Source organism: Pollicipes pollicipes, unplaced genomic scaffold (assembly GCF_011947565.3).
Source record: "Pollicipes pollicipes isolate AB1234 unplaced genomic scaffold, Ppol_2.1 Scaffold_6686;HRSCAF=7923_pilon_pilon_pilon, whole genome shotgun sequence".
Lineage (NCBI taxonomy): Eukaryota > Metazoa > Arthropoda > Thecostraca > Pollicipedomorpha > Pollicipedidae > Pollicipes > Pollicipes pollicipes.
In genome coordinates this window covers 8,714,476-8,728,298 of record NW_023596921.1, presented here as the reverse complement: position 1 = coordinate 8,728,298, position 13,823 = coordinate 8,714,476, and the positions used below count along the sequence as shown (strand labels likewise).

Genomic DNA, 13,823 nt, shown 5'->3' with positions numbered 1-13,823 from the left:
GCCTTGGGAGACCGCGGCCGCCCCGTCTGGCCGCGGTTTTGCTTGGGCCGTTGCTGTGCCATGATCAGCAGCCCTCGTCGTGCGCCGCGTTTCGGGGCGGTGCAGTTTTGCGACCTGGCCGCGGCCGGCTCGCCTGGCCGCGGCGAGGTCGCCGACGGCACACCGTCCCTTGCGGCCTTGATCCTGCGCCGCGTGTCGGTGCGGCACGTTCGCCATGTACCTGGCCGGTGCCAGCACGCATGTGTCATCAGCGTGGCTGCATCCATGCAGCGTTGAACGGGGCCGGATGCGGCCCCCGCCGGCGGCATGTCCCCCCCCCCCCCCCCTGCCCACCGTCTGCTACTCGGGTCCACGCCACGAGATGCGCGCCGCGATGAAAACCGCCGTCAAGCTGGCCAATATGCCAATGTTATGCCAGCAAAAATAACCGGATCACACGCAGGGACAGAATGGCAAGCAAATGCAAGCAAGCAAGCAAGCAAGCAAGCAAGCAAATCCAACTCTTTGTGCCCGCAAACCGGATTGGTACCGAAATGGCAAACGTCACGCAGTTCTCTACGCGAGTCAGCCATTGCATGTTGTGCAGAGCTCATCACAGGTGCCGTGGTCGGGCAAACGTCAGTTTTGTTTAATTTTGTGTCATTTTTGCTCGCTGTCTTTCGAATTCTATGTCAATGGACGGGGTGCAACCAACACGATCATGCAAATGAAACAATTCAGATATGCACAAAACTGTCATTCATGGATGGTCAATGCCCTGAGGAGATGTACAACACAAAACGCTCCATTTATATGCCCGACCAAATGGGGAAAACCATTAACAAGTCACGAGAAGCATTTACAATGTATTCCTACGGTATTTCCAGTGTTCTCAGTACCCAGTGCACCTCCATATACTTGCAGCCAAAGCCCTTCATATGTGTAGTATCGTGCGATAACTCAGTGCGCTTACCCAAAACAGCTGCCAGAATGTGTACTAGAAAGATGTACATTTTACGGACGGCTGTTAACCGCGCCAAATATGTCGCTGGTCATGTGGTTAAGGCTTTTACAGGGTGAAACGTTGTCTTGTGGAGACTGGGCACTCGTCACGAAACCACAAAACTTCAAATCGGAAAAAAACAAAGGAATCACACCAGTTTGACAACTCAGAAAGACTCAGCGAATAGCAGCAAACAACTCAACCAACAACAAACAGAAAGCACCCCTGAATATCATCCGCATGCAACGCATTAGTTCGCAAATGCAAATGTCAACATTTTCAAGTTGCTCGCTAAGCATGCTCATTTCCGCCAGTCAAACAACCTCACCAAACAAGCGTGCGCTTTCTTGCTGGCAGAGTGTCTCCAAGGCAAAACAACATTTTCTTCTTAAGAACGATGCCGGCGAGTGCTTCTGTGTAGGCCACGGAGGACGGAAACAAAGAGGAGCCAAGTAGCAAGTGAGGAGAGGGGAGATTCGACCCACGCGAATTGCGCCTTCTTAGTCAGACCTTGACCGCCGAAAAGGCGGCCCGAAGCTATCGGTGTGGTGACTCCATGGCTTCACATGGACGACGCTAGTGCTGCCCCCCGCCTGATTTGAGGCAATACAGTTCTAAGCCCGGATCCGCCGTGTATGGACGCTCCGCCGAGCCGTGCACCGACGGAGCACGGTACACGGCTCTATCAACAGCAATACATCCCCGCAAGCGCAATATCAAAGATCAGAAGCTTTTGCGTGAGGAGTCAGGATGCAATGCCAATTTGAGAAGAACAAGGGGCTGACGTGACATTCAAATGATATTGGTGGCGACACACTGAGCGTAAGCGTAAGCGACCACTGCTGATGTCGGAGATGAGACCAGTCTATGGAGTTTGGTATTATACGTTGGACTGTTTTGCAAGGGCCAACGCCGCGAGGACACAAGGTGAGGAAAAACGCGATTAGTGGAAGTACTGATAAACACTATAACGTTATAACGAGAACCTTCAAGTATCCACCGCATAAATTTCGTGCACAATTGCTGTGATGGGCAATATTTTCTGTTTGGTACCTTTTACACAGCATATGATGTTAACTAAATATTGTGTATATAAGTATAAAAGGCAAAAGACAAATTGAGGCAAAGTTTTACTCAAAATCGACAATATAACATCTTAAGTGCATGATGGATGTTCCGGTCTAGTCGCTCATATCAACTCGCTTTCAATCTAGACGCATCAGTCGGTTGATGCTGTAGTTTCGGGCCCAAATCGGGCAAGGGAGATAACACGCACGTCCTCTCCCGGCGTCACTCTGAGAACCAACTGTCTATCGTTCAGTAGCCGGCCCCGGCCGCCCCGCATGGCAGTCACATATGGGGTCCGGCTGGTAGGAAGGGACACGCGGCAAAAATAATAAAACAGGCCATCAATATAGAGGGTCGTGACAGGTCTAGCGCTAGGGTGAAGTAAACATAAATTAAGAGGAAAGGCAGGCATCACCGACATTTCACAAAACTACGGAAAATATAGAAATAAGGGCAGATTTGTTCGCAACAATGGGAATTTTTGATTTTCTGGAATAGTGATACGATTAATTAAATGCTTATTAAACATAACTCACGCCGGGGCCTACAGCGGATGCGAAAGCTTCGCTCGACGAGCGCTAGACATGGCGAAGAAGTCCACAACTTCCTTCGAGGCTGGGAGAAGGTCGCGGTGCGTCTGGCACATCACCAACGCCTCCAGACGCTCCTCACCCATCGTCGCGCGGACTTTGGTCAGGGTCCGGGCGACCTCACTGAAGGTCCGCTCCGCCTCCGCAGCAGACACCGGCAGGACCGCATCCTGAGCCGCCTCCACAAGGCGGTGCAGCGGGATGGCGTGGTGACGCAGGCCAACCGGCGGGTGCCGGGGTGCGCCTCCACCCTGCGTCCCGACCTGGTGGTGACCCGCGGCGACGAGGTCATCCTGGCTGACGTCACCGTGGCCTTCGAGAATGGGCCAGACGCGCTTCGCGCTGCCAGCGACGCCAAGGTCCGTAAGTACACCCGCTCGTGCACGAGCTGCGCGGGCCGGGCAAGACGGCCAGTGTGGTGGCGTTTATCGCCGGCCCCCTAGGCACCTGGTGGCGGGGTAATGAGGCCTCGCTGCGCCGGCTCCCTGTCAGCCGGACTTATGCAAAGCTGATGCGGCGGCTCATGGCGAGCGACACCCTGAGGTGGTCCCGCGACATTTACATTGAGCATCTGTCCGGGCGCCGCCAGTACGAGTGATCCGCGGCCGGTTCTTCCGGCCGCGGTGACGTCAGGGTCGTCGCCGCCATCCTGCCGCCGCCAGCAGCGCACTGTTTCGGCCTGGCGCGGCGGCCGCACACCCGGACCGCTGCCTCCGCGCGGTGAGCGGTCAGCGCGGCCGCCCGACGCCCCGTCTCCCCGCAGTCCCCGGAGCGCCACGTGGGCCATAACCGATGCCTACCGGCGGCCTGCCCCCCCCCCCCCACACCTTCGGGAGGGAAGCCGGCCTCCGCCCCACCCCTCCCATAGCGCGCCGCGTCGCGCCGGGAAGTTCTTGTGCGGCGCCATCTGCGGCGCAGCTGGTGGCGCCACCACTGCTTGCCTGATGTAGCAACGTAAGGTGGCGCCATCAGCACGCCCTGTTCGGTGTGCGCCCTAGCGCTTGGTTATCATTGTTAATGCCGTTTTCATAATTTCATTTGTTGCATTTTAACAAAAAACCGTGTCGGGTGTAAATGCCCTTCACATCGTGAAGTGCCATCCGCTTTTCTTTTTCCTTCTCATGTTATCGAACATGTATTTTTCTGAATAAAAAATCTGTTCTTATCAGCTTAATATCTGATATTAAACTGATTTTTGAACATTGGCAGGGTTACTGGAGCTTGCTCCTACCCTACCGCGGGTTGGTCTGCCATTGCACTACAGCCAGGATCGACGCATTTTATGCTGTCAGCGGTGTCAATAAATCAATATGCTGTAATACATGTACAATCAGTATGTGTTTCAATATGGGTTGGCGCCTATGCAGCATGCGCACCGCGCGGAGAAGGCGCGGACGACTCAAGTTGCCACAAGATGCTCTGCAAAGCGTTATGCGAGCTGGTGCCAATGCGCGGCGGGGTGCGCACTGCCCGCCGTCGGCTGGCTATCGCTCGTCCGGCCGGCGCACGGAGCCAGGCGCGCGCACGCCGGCCCTGCAGAGCGGCAGCGTCCGGCACGACACAAATGCACCTTTTGCAGTTGCATCTGCATCGCTTCTACCGTATCGGCGTATCATCACCATCATCGTATCGGCATACCGTCCCCATCCCTAGCGGCTCAGACCTGGCGCCGCGTGTCGGCGCGGCACAGTGGCCGTATACCTGGCCGGTGCCATCACGGACTGCGTAGTCGGTGCGGCTGCGATTCATGCAGAATCGAAGGGGGCCTGGTGCGGCCCCCGCCGACGGCCTGCCCCCCACCCCTGCCTACCATCGGGAGGGAGGCGAGCCCGCGCCCCACCTCATTGACGGCGCGCTGCGCCTTGCCGTGGGGTCATGAGATTATATCGTATTATCTTGTAAAGAACCACTGTGTCGCCTGTACATGCGCTCCAGAGCCTGGAGCGCATCCGTTTTTCGTTTTCCCATTTACTGTTATCAAACATGTACTTTTACAAATAAAAAATCTGTTGATCTTAGCCAAAGGGCCAGTGTTTTCGCGTGCCAGCGGTCTCTATCGCGCGACCTGGTATTCGCCTTATTTATTGCGTTTGCGCCCGCCATCTAGGGACGTCGCGGGACACCACCGACGTCCGAAAATCACCGGGACGACGAACATCCGCCCCAGCCCAGGTGGACGCCGGAGACGCCGCGCCGGGTGGACGCCGGTGGACCACGGGATCGTGGGCGGACGACACGCCGTTTCCAGTGATCGGCCCCGCCCTATCCCCGAGGTCCCCATCCACCGTATCGCCGGAGCCCGCGATGCTGCCGGCCCCGCTGTCGCCGGCGCTTGTCGGCGCAGCGGCCCGGGGTGCGGCGCCGCCGGCGCCCGGGAGTGTCGCGTCGCGGAGTGGTGGTGTGCCGCGGCCCCCCGGCCGGCCGGGGGCCGTCCCCAGTGATTCCCCTGTACCGACCGCCGCGAGTGCTCCCCTAGTGCCGACCGCCGAAGCGGTCTCGGTGCCGCCTCCCCCCCCCCCCCGCGCCGCGCCGCCCAGCACAGTGTCGCCTGCGCTTGTGGTGTCGCCCGCGCTGACGCCTGCACCGCGGAGTCCAGGAGCCGCGGCTCTGTCTCCTGCGACGGCTGCCGCTGTGACCCGGCGATCGACGCCCTCGCCGCGGAGCCCCGGGCTCTCGATACCCACAATCGTGTGTGACACTCCGGTGGCGACACCCGTCCGCCGGGTGCGTTCGTACGCCGAAGATGCCGCCGGGCCGCTGCAGCCACCAATGGGCCGCCGGCCGGCCTGCCGCCCCTCCCTCCCTCCGCCCAATGCCCCATTTGATCCGTGTATTAGTGTAATCACCATATCACGAAACGTCCCCTCCCCTCTGAAAGTTCCTATGGCCAGTGTGTGTATGTGCTGTTGATTCTTGTTTGATCTGTGTATTGGTGCAATCACATGACAATCATCGCGAGATGCTGCCCCATCGGCGGAACTGTGTGTTATTGATTCTTATTTGATCCGTGTATTGGTACAATCACATGACAATCATCACGAGATACTGCCCCATCGGCGGAATTGTGTGCTGTCGATTCGTATTTGTTCCGTGTATTGGTGCAATCACATGCCAATCATCACGAGATGCTGCCCCATGGGCGGCATTGTGTTTTTTTTTATTTGATCCGTGTATTGGTGCAATCACATGACAATCATCACGAGATGCTGCCCCGTGGGCGGAATTGTGTGCTATTGATGCTTATTTGATCCGTGTATTGGTGCAATCACATGGCAGTCATCACGAAATGCTTTCTCATGGGCGGAATGGTGTGTTATTGATTCTTATTTGATCCGCGTATTGGCGCAATCACATGACAGTCATCACGAAATGCTTTCTCATGGGCGGAATGGTGTGTTACTTATTCTTATTTGATCCGCGTATTGGCGCAATCACATGACAGTCATCACGAAATGCTTTCTCATGGGCGGAATTGTGTGTTATTGATTCTTATTTGATCCGTGTATTGGTGCAATCACATGATAATCATCACGAAATGCTTTTTCATGGGCCGAATTGTGTGTTATTGATTTTTATCTAATCCGTGTATTTGAGCAATCACATGACAATGATCACGAGATTCTCCCCTCTGCCCTGCCGATTGCCGAACTTCAAATCGAAAAGACCAAAGGAATCACACCAGTTTGACAACTCAGAAAGACTCAGCGAATAGCAGCAAACGACTCAACCAACGAACAACAGAAAGCACTCCTGAATATCATCCGCATGCAACGCATTAGTTCGCAAAAGCCAATGTCAACATTCTCAAGTTGCTCGATAAGCATGCTCATTTCCGCCCGTCAAACAAGCTCACCACACAAGCGTGCGCTTTCTTGCCGGCAGCGTGTCTCCAAGGCAAAATAACATTTTCTTCTTAAGAAAGACGCCGGCGAGTGCTTCCTGTGTAGGCCACGGAAGACGGAGAACAAAGAGGAACTTTGTAGCAAGTGAGGAGGGCGAGATTCGACCCACGCGCATTGAGCCTCCTTAGTCGAACCTTAACCGCCGAACAGACGGTCGGAAGCTATCGGTGTGGTGACTCCATAGCTCAAGATGGACGCCATTCGCGTTGATTCACCGCCGTCAAAAGCCACACCTACCGCTCACGCTTGATTAATTGAACGCAGCTACACCGAAGTCCAACACAGCGTCCATGTTATAAGTGAACTAGCGCGTCTGAACGCCCCCGCGGCATGAATTTGGCCGGAACTTTGCATGCTCGGCATTGTCACGAACTTCACGTAAAAGATAAGTTGAGCAAAAGGTAACTGTTCCACATCGCAGGGAAAGTGTGCCACTGCACGCATTGGTGTCGACTGAAGAGAGGATTGTTGCGGGACCGAACAACAACATGGATGATCGCATTTACTGAATTTGAAGTCTTAACCAAAAGTCGTAGCATTGATAAACGTGCCGGCTTCATGCCTTGATGCTTGAGTGGCGGTGAACCAGATCGATACAAAACTGCAACCAAGTTGCTTTCCACACAAGTGGCAGGAAACAGCTCTGGACCAGCCGGACGTTCCACGCGCCGGTGCCCAAAATCCCAGCGCCCCGCCAACGGCATTCGAGGGCGCCGTTCTTTACTGCCCTCTAGATCACGAGTGCCAGAAACAGCCGGTAGATGACGCTCGGCTCACTTCCGGAGCGCGCGTGGTTCGGTGCGATGCGTATGCCGCACTGCTGATCGCAGCTCTCCATACGATAATGTGTCATGGCTATCACTAGCAATACATCCCTACATTGTGTGCGCCACCCCAGTCACCAGCAGTCTTCCTCCATGTTCTGGGAACGTGTTCATCCACTTGCCGCCAACATGCCGGACAGAACCCGTAATCCAGGGGGTCAGACCGAGGAACCCTTCGGACCTCCCCACCGCGGTGTGCTCACTTCTTCCCGGTGAATAACATAATACATAATACATGCAACGCTTCACCTCCAGCCGCCTAAAACGACTAAGTATCCAGCGATTCGGCCAAGCAACGAATCATCATAAATGTTCAAACACGCCTCTGTGTCATTTCCAATGGAGCCCCTATCAAACAGTCACACATGCATTGAACATTTTGCGCCATACACACAAGGAAGAACCTGGAACTATCTCAAGTATCGCGATCATAGCGCATTAAAAAAAAAAAAATGGCTGGCGAAAAACCTACAGAGACCGACTTGGCCCGAACTGTGGTAGGGTTGAATGGCCTCCCAGGCTCATGGTTTCGCTTCGATGGCCGGGTATCAGTGATGCGGTTCCTCAACGTTTCCCAGCGCCTCAAGGGCTACTCAAAACGGTCCACACCGTCAGCAACACCTAGAGCACTTCGTGCAACTCGAATAACAGGCAGCGGGTGGGCCTGAAGCTCGTTTGTTTTTGTTTAGCCGTTTCCGACAGTCCTCTAGATCGTAAAATGCCATTCAAGGTTTTCTCATTTCACTTACGTGCCCGGGCGATTCGGGGCGGCGTGCCAAGAGAAAAGAGGACTTATCTTAAGAAGCCGAAGATCAAGTAGAGGCTGGCTGCAGACCTTGAAGCTTGTCTGGAGCAGACCAGAAGCTTCTGGTCTGGTGTGTTCCGGAGGCAGACCCAGCACCAGGAGCGATCACACGCCGCTGGAACACAGACAAGTGGCCGTCAAGCGACTGGGGTAGTCTGGTGCATGGACATCGATTCTGGAGGAACCGCAAGGGAGTCCAGTTTTAACAGCTATCACGGGACAGTTACCCTGTAATCCGTACAGTTGGCCAAGACCTTTGTGACCTAACGAAAGCCATGAAGTTCTAAGCGGATATACAATTATAAAATAGACAAACTAGAGGTTGCATTTGGAAGTAAGATAAATAAAGTAACAAATCAGTCCAGCAGGTGGGTCGACGTGATAGCACATCTTGCATTATTTCTTTTCCGGAACAATTCTGACAAAGGTAATTAAAGTTGCTTCGAAGAATACCGCAAACGTGTGCGTAGTTTCATTTAGTCACAATTGCACGATATGAGCAGTACGTTCAGTTGTCTGCAATCGGTGTCAAACTTGAGAGTCTTGAAAAACAAGATACAAAAACATTCAGCATAACACATTCGTCACAAAATACACCCAAGTGTTACCTTTTCGCCGAGCATCCAAAATCCCATAAAATAAGGGGAAATAACGGCTTCTCTAGAGTACCATGCTACCGCGCCCACCATACCACTTCCAAAAAACCGCAATATAAAAACTGCCTCGTCTCGAAAAAACACTACTCGAATTCGCGATGAATGCAACGCATATCAGATACCACACTCCTTGCAATGCGAAACTAGCAGGGGCTTGACGCATTACTGGGCTTAGGCATGAAAAACATTTCGAGTTACCTGAAAAACGCACTGCTGGAGTCGTGAACTAAGCAGCTCATAAGCGGCGCGATCGGGCACTTCCGCGACTGAGAGTTGACCGCGTGCAACGCCTCAGCACCGCAGCACCGACAAGCAATGCGGCCGGCGCCAGGTCGACCCTTCCTGTTGGCTCCCCTGCCGCCGGGAAGCCGTGCCCACCCATTAGTCCATTCCTGGTAAGGCCACATTCCAGGGTATTCACACCTGGCGCATGGGTGGCCCCCCGGGCGTCCAGGTGGGCACTGGGCAGGGGCCGCCGGCCGTCGAAGGGTGGGCATTCGGCGAGCGAGCTGGCGCGGACGGAACTCGGGACAAGACTCGTGGCCGCCAACGACAAATGCCACACAGTGTCACCCGCTTGTGCCCTGCTCGAACTGCACGCTCAGATCACGTTTATGGGCCGTTCGCACGGTAAAACGCGCTACCATGCACTTCGTCACTTATTCCTCTCTATACCGAGGCTTGCGCCGCGTCCGGTCCGCCGGAATGGACAAAAAAGGTTGTTGAACATTCCGTTAGAGGTCTGGTAGATCCGACTTAATCAGATAATTTGTAACCTGATAGAGAACCAGACAACCAGAGGACCTGATACAACTGCGGGAATCTGGCGATCACGTTGAAATAGCACGGCAGAAGGAAGACCAACGATAAGTAGTTAACTAGCCATCTGTTTTTTGACGTGGATGATGTAGAAATGACCCATTTCTTTTCATGATGTCGATGATGGTGTGCCCCAAAAACTACTGCTTCGATGCTAGAAGCGCTGAAAAGCTGGCGCAATCACGGCGCGTTTGTGACACATGAAATGGAAGAAGTGGAGCAAATGAAAGCAGTCAAAATTTCGCACCTCAAATTTGCATCCATAAATCACGATCTGCCTGTACAGGCAGCATTTGGACAACAAACGTTGTTGTGATGAGTAATATTTCCTGTTTAGCACCTTTTGCGCATATGATGTTAACTTTAGTTTGTGTATGTGAGTATAAAAGGTAGAAGAGACAAACTGAGGTAAAGTTTTACTCATAATCGAAAATATAACGTCTTAAGTGCATGATGGGTGTCCCGTTCTGATCGCTCATATCAACTCACTTTCAATCCAGACGCATCAGTCGGTTGATGCTGTAGTTTCGTGGCCAAATCGGGCCAGGGAGAGAGCACACACGTCCTCTCCCCGCGTCACTCTGAGAATCAACTGTATCGTTCAGTAGCCGGCCCCGGCCGCCTCGCATAGCAGTCACATATGGGGTCCGGCTGGTAGGAAGGGACACGCGGCAAGAATAAGAAAACGGGCCATCAATATAGAGGGTCGTGACGGGTCTAGCGCTAGGGTGAAGTAAACACAAATTAAGAGGAAAGGCAGGCATCACCGACATTTCACAAAACCACGGACAATATAGAAATAAGGGCAGATTTGTCCGCAACAATGGGTGTTCCGCACAAATCGGCCCTTACACGGTTCCCCTTTTTGTGAAATGTCGGCTTTGCTGTCCCGTCTCTGAGCTTCTGTTTTATCTCCATTTCTCGGTCCCCTGTCGAGTTTCCCTTGAAGATTTATGTTTTGTTTAGTTTACGGTCCCTGCGACCCCGGCCCTACGGCCAGCCCGGAAACTGCGCCACATGTGTCGTGTTCTGTGCAGGGCCGCGTCGCCCGTTAACCGAGCAGTTGTGTCGCGGGCGCCGCCAAGGAGAGGACGCATATGTCCTCTTCCTGGCCCGATATTCAAACCTCAAAATATAGCATCAGCCGACGGATGCGTGTTGACGAATCGAACGACACCGAACAATGGGAATTTTGGATATTCTGAAATAATGGTACGATTAATTAAATGCCTATTAAACATAACTCACGCCGGGACCTACAGCAGATGTGAAAGCTTCGCTCGACGAGCGTCAGACTTGGTGAAGAAGTTCACAACTTCCTTCGTGGCTGGGAGAAGGTCGCGGTGCGTCTGGCTCATCACCAACGCGTCCAGGCGCTCCTCACCCATCGTCGCGCGGACCTCGGTCAGCGTCCGGGCGACCTTACTGAAGGTCCGCTCGGCCTCCGCAGCGGACACCGCCAGCACCGCTAGGATCTAATGAGAGATATTGGAGGAATGTGATAGTGACTGGTGATCCAGCAGGATTATTATTTCTAATGAAAAACATCCCCCGGGAAAATTATCACGTTAATTATAAAATGAACGACAATAATATATTATAATCAAACAGTAAATGATATAGCATTAGCGTCGATTGGGTAAATGAAAAAGACCAAATAATTCCGCAAATTTAATGAAGGCGTCAGGTATTTGGCATCTGCTAATACTTCAGGTATAACACATATTAATACAGTGGGCGCAACATGACCTAGTCATCGACGCACCCTTCATCCCCAATAAAGAAACGAACATATCATCCTATAATCACGGTATAAACATGTCTGAAGACACTAGTACCATCGAATCTATTCAATCAACGCGTTGCCCATTCGAGTGTTCAGTTTTTAACTATCTTCTCCCGCACTGGTCTTTATTATTTTGACATGGCCATTCGACCGCTACTGCGACCTTTCATAACTGGTATGGCATCAATTAGAAAAATCAAGAAAATGTGACGTTCTAAAAACGATATAACACAATATTATTGAAAAAAATTGTATATAACGGAACAATACAGTGCCGTAACGCATAACATGATACAGAGCAAGAAGATCAAGTATATCCCAGCTAAGCCATTCAATGTACGTATATTGAGGAAAGTAGTATTGAGTTCAGTGCCAGACGGCGGAGTACGATGGACTAGAGCAATGCGTGTATGTGAATGGACTAATGACTTTGGTGGAGTACGGTGGAAGCTGAAAATGTTAACCCGGGGCAGGCGGTGGATGGTCGGGAAGGGTACAGGGTCGCAGCGGTCCAGCGCTGCTACCGCGGAGTCAGGTACCACTTAGTCCTGGCTGCGCCGCCATATGGCCGACCAGACCTGAAGCTCGGCCTTCGTGTCACACTTGAAGCTCTGAGGAAGAACCGGTCGGTAGAGCTCCCAGCCTGGACGGATGTCCTCCATGTCACGCCGGCCACCCTTGTTGGTAGAATGCCCGAAAGCGAGAACGCCTGGCGGTGGTACGTCTGTCGTAACGCCCCAGCTCGCTGTCCAGCATCACCAGTGCCTGTGTGGTCGCTGCCGAACCTCTCCTCCATGTCCTGCTGCACTGCGTCGATGGCTGGGAAGTACACATTCACGCGGAAGTAGCCGGTGACGCCCAGGTCGTCGCCCACGTTCGCTCTGACGGTAGAGCGGTGCGCAGGGATCCGCGGCCTCTCGATGGTTGTGTCCAGCTCTTCTGCCATCATCTGCGCTTCGGCCATCAGCTCATCGAACGAAGAAAGAAGACCCGAACGATGACTGCCGGTGCGCAGGTCAGTGAGTGTACTGATGGTGGTCCTCGCCAAGCCGAGCGTCTGGATCAGATCTTCACCCGGTTGCTGTAGCTTGAGGGATACTGGTCGCAGCAGACTGCCCAGCTCCTTCATGGTCACGATGGCCACCAGGAAGTCCGAAGCCGCCATGGCCTTCAGGAACATATTCGCCTTTGATATGGTGATTGCGTCGGTCCAGTCGGTCATGAGACGCAGGTCGTCCGCGATGGCTGCGAACTGTTCACAGAAGCGACGGACAGACGTGTAACGCTCGACAAATCGAGTCACGCACAGCTTGATCAGGCGCTGTTGACTCTGACCTGTTCTCTTCTGTGCCTGCTGTAGGACCACGGAGCGCTTGGCGCCGTCGGCCACGAAGGCTATGACTGTCTCCATCGTTCCTTGTGCGTTCCTCACCGCACGAACCGAGCTCATCTTGGATGCGGCGAGGTTAAGGCCGTGCATCGCGCAGTGGTAGTAGTGGGCCAGGGGTGCCTCTCGCTGGACATGGGCCGCCACGCCAGCCTTCATGCTGGACATGGCGGCAGCACCGTCGTAACACTGCGCGATGAGGCACTTCTTGTCCCGGTGAAGGCGGTCCACAGCTTCGAGTACAATTTTTACCAGGTTTTGACCGGACAGCTTGACCTCGCTTTCCGTTTCTGCGGCGTTCAGCCTCTGGAAGACGTCTGCGAGGCTGACCGGGCCCCCGCGCAGCACGTCTTTCCCATCCTTTTGGTCCAAGTATCTCACCGCGATCACCAGCTGCTCCCGGTGAGCCCTGACTGTAGTCTCATCGGCGATTATAGCCCACAGCGGCGAGGCAGCGACTTTTGCTGACATCGCGTCCTGCAGCAGCCGAAGCAGATCATCTAGAAGTTCGTTTTGAGCCGCTTTGCTAGTGTAAAGTGTGGCACTGGCGGCCCAATTCAGACGCCCTTGCAGCTCCGTGTCGCCATTCTGCAGTCTGAGCCGCAGCAACATCCGAAAGTTCCCGTCATTATATCCGGGGTACACTCCAGATGGATCGATACGCCCGTCATCCCGATGGCCTCTCAGTGGGACGTTTTGCATGGCAGCAAACCTCACTGTGTCCACGATGCTGCCCAGGGCCGCTCGGGTGCGTTGTATCTGACGACTGTTGGCGGCAGTCAGCATGGTCGAGACGGGTTCGTCGTTCGCGACGGTTCGCAAGAAATCTGCGGCGGCAGCGAATGACTTTTTGTGACACTCATTTCGGTTGTGCACGCTGAGAGCACCTGCCATCCCAGTTATGTCGGAGAAGTCCCGCAGTGGACGAGCTACCAACCTGCCCAGTGGCTGGTTCCTAACACCAGGCCTGCCGCCTGCCTCCGCCGCTGTTGCAAACAGCACGC

The 13,823-nt window shown here is 53.9% G+C and overlaps 1 protein-coding gene and 1 pseudogene across 1 annotated transcript; one reads left to right on the top strand and one right to left on the bottom strand.

Annotated features, from left to right (window-relative positions):
* The first annotated feature begins 3,773 nt into the window (after positions 1-3,773).
* LOC119108739 (uncharacterized) lies at positions 3,774-3,924 on the top strand (annotated as a pseudogene).
* Positions 3,925-8,276: 4,352 nt separating this feature from the next.
* On the bottom strand, positions 8,277-13,290 carry LOC119107408 (uncharacterized). Its single transcript, XM_037230844.1, has 2 exons — positions 12,218-13,290; positions 8,277-8,286 (listed from the first exon to the last, which is right to left on the bottom strand). The coding sequence occupies exons 1-2, from the start codon at positions 13,288-13,290 to the stop codon at positions 8,277-8,279; spliced, it is 1,083 nt and encodes a 360-aa protein (XP_037086739.1).
* Between the last annotated feature and the right edge of the window lie 533 nt (positions 13,291-13,823).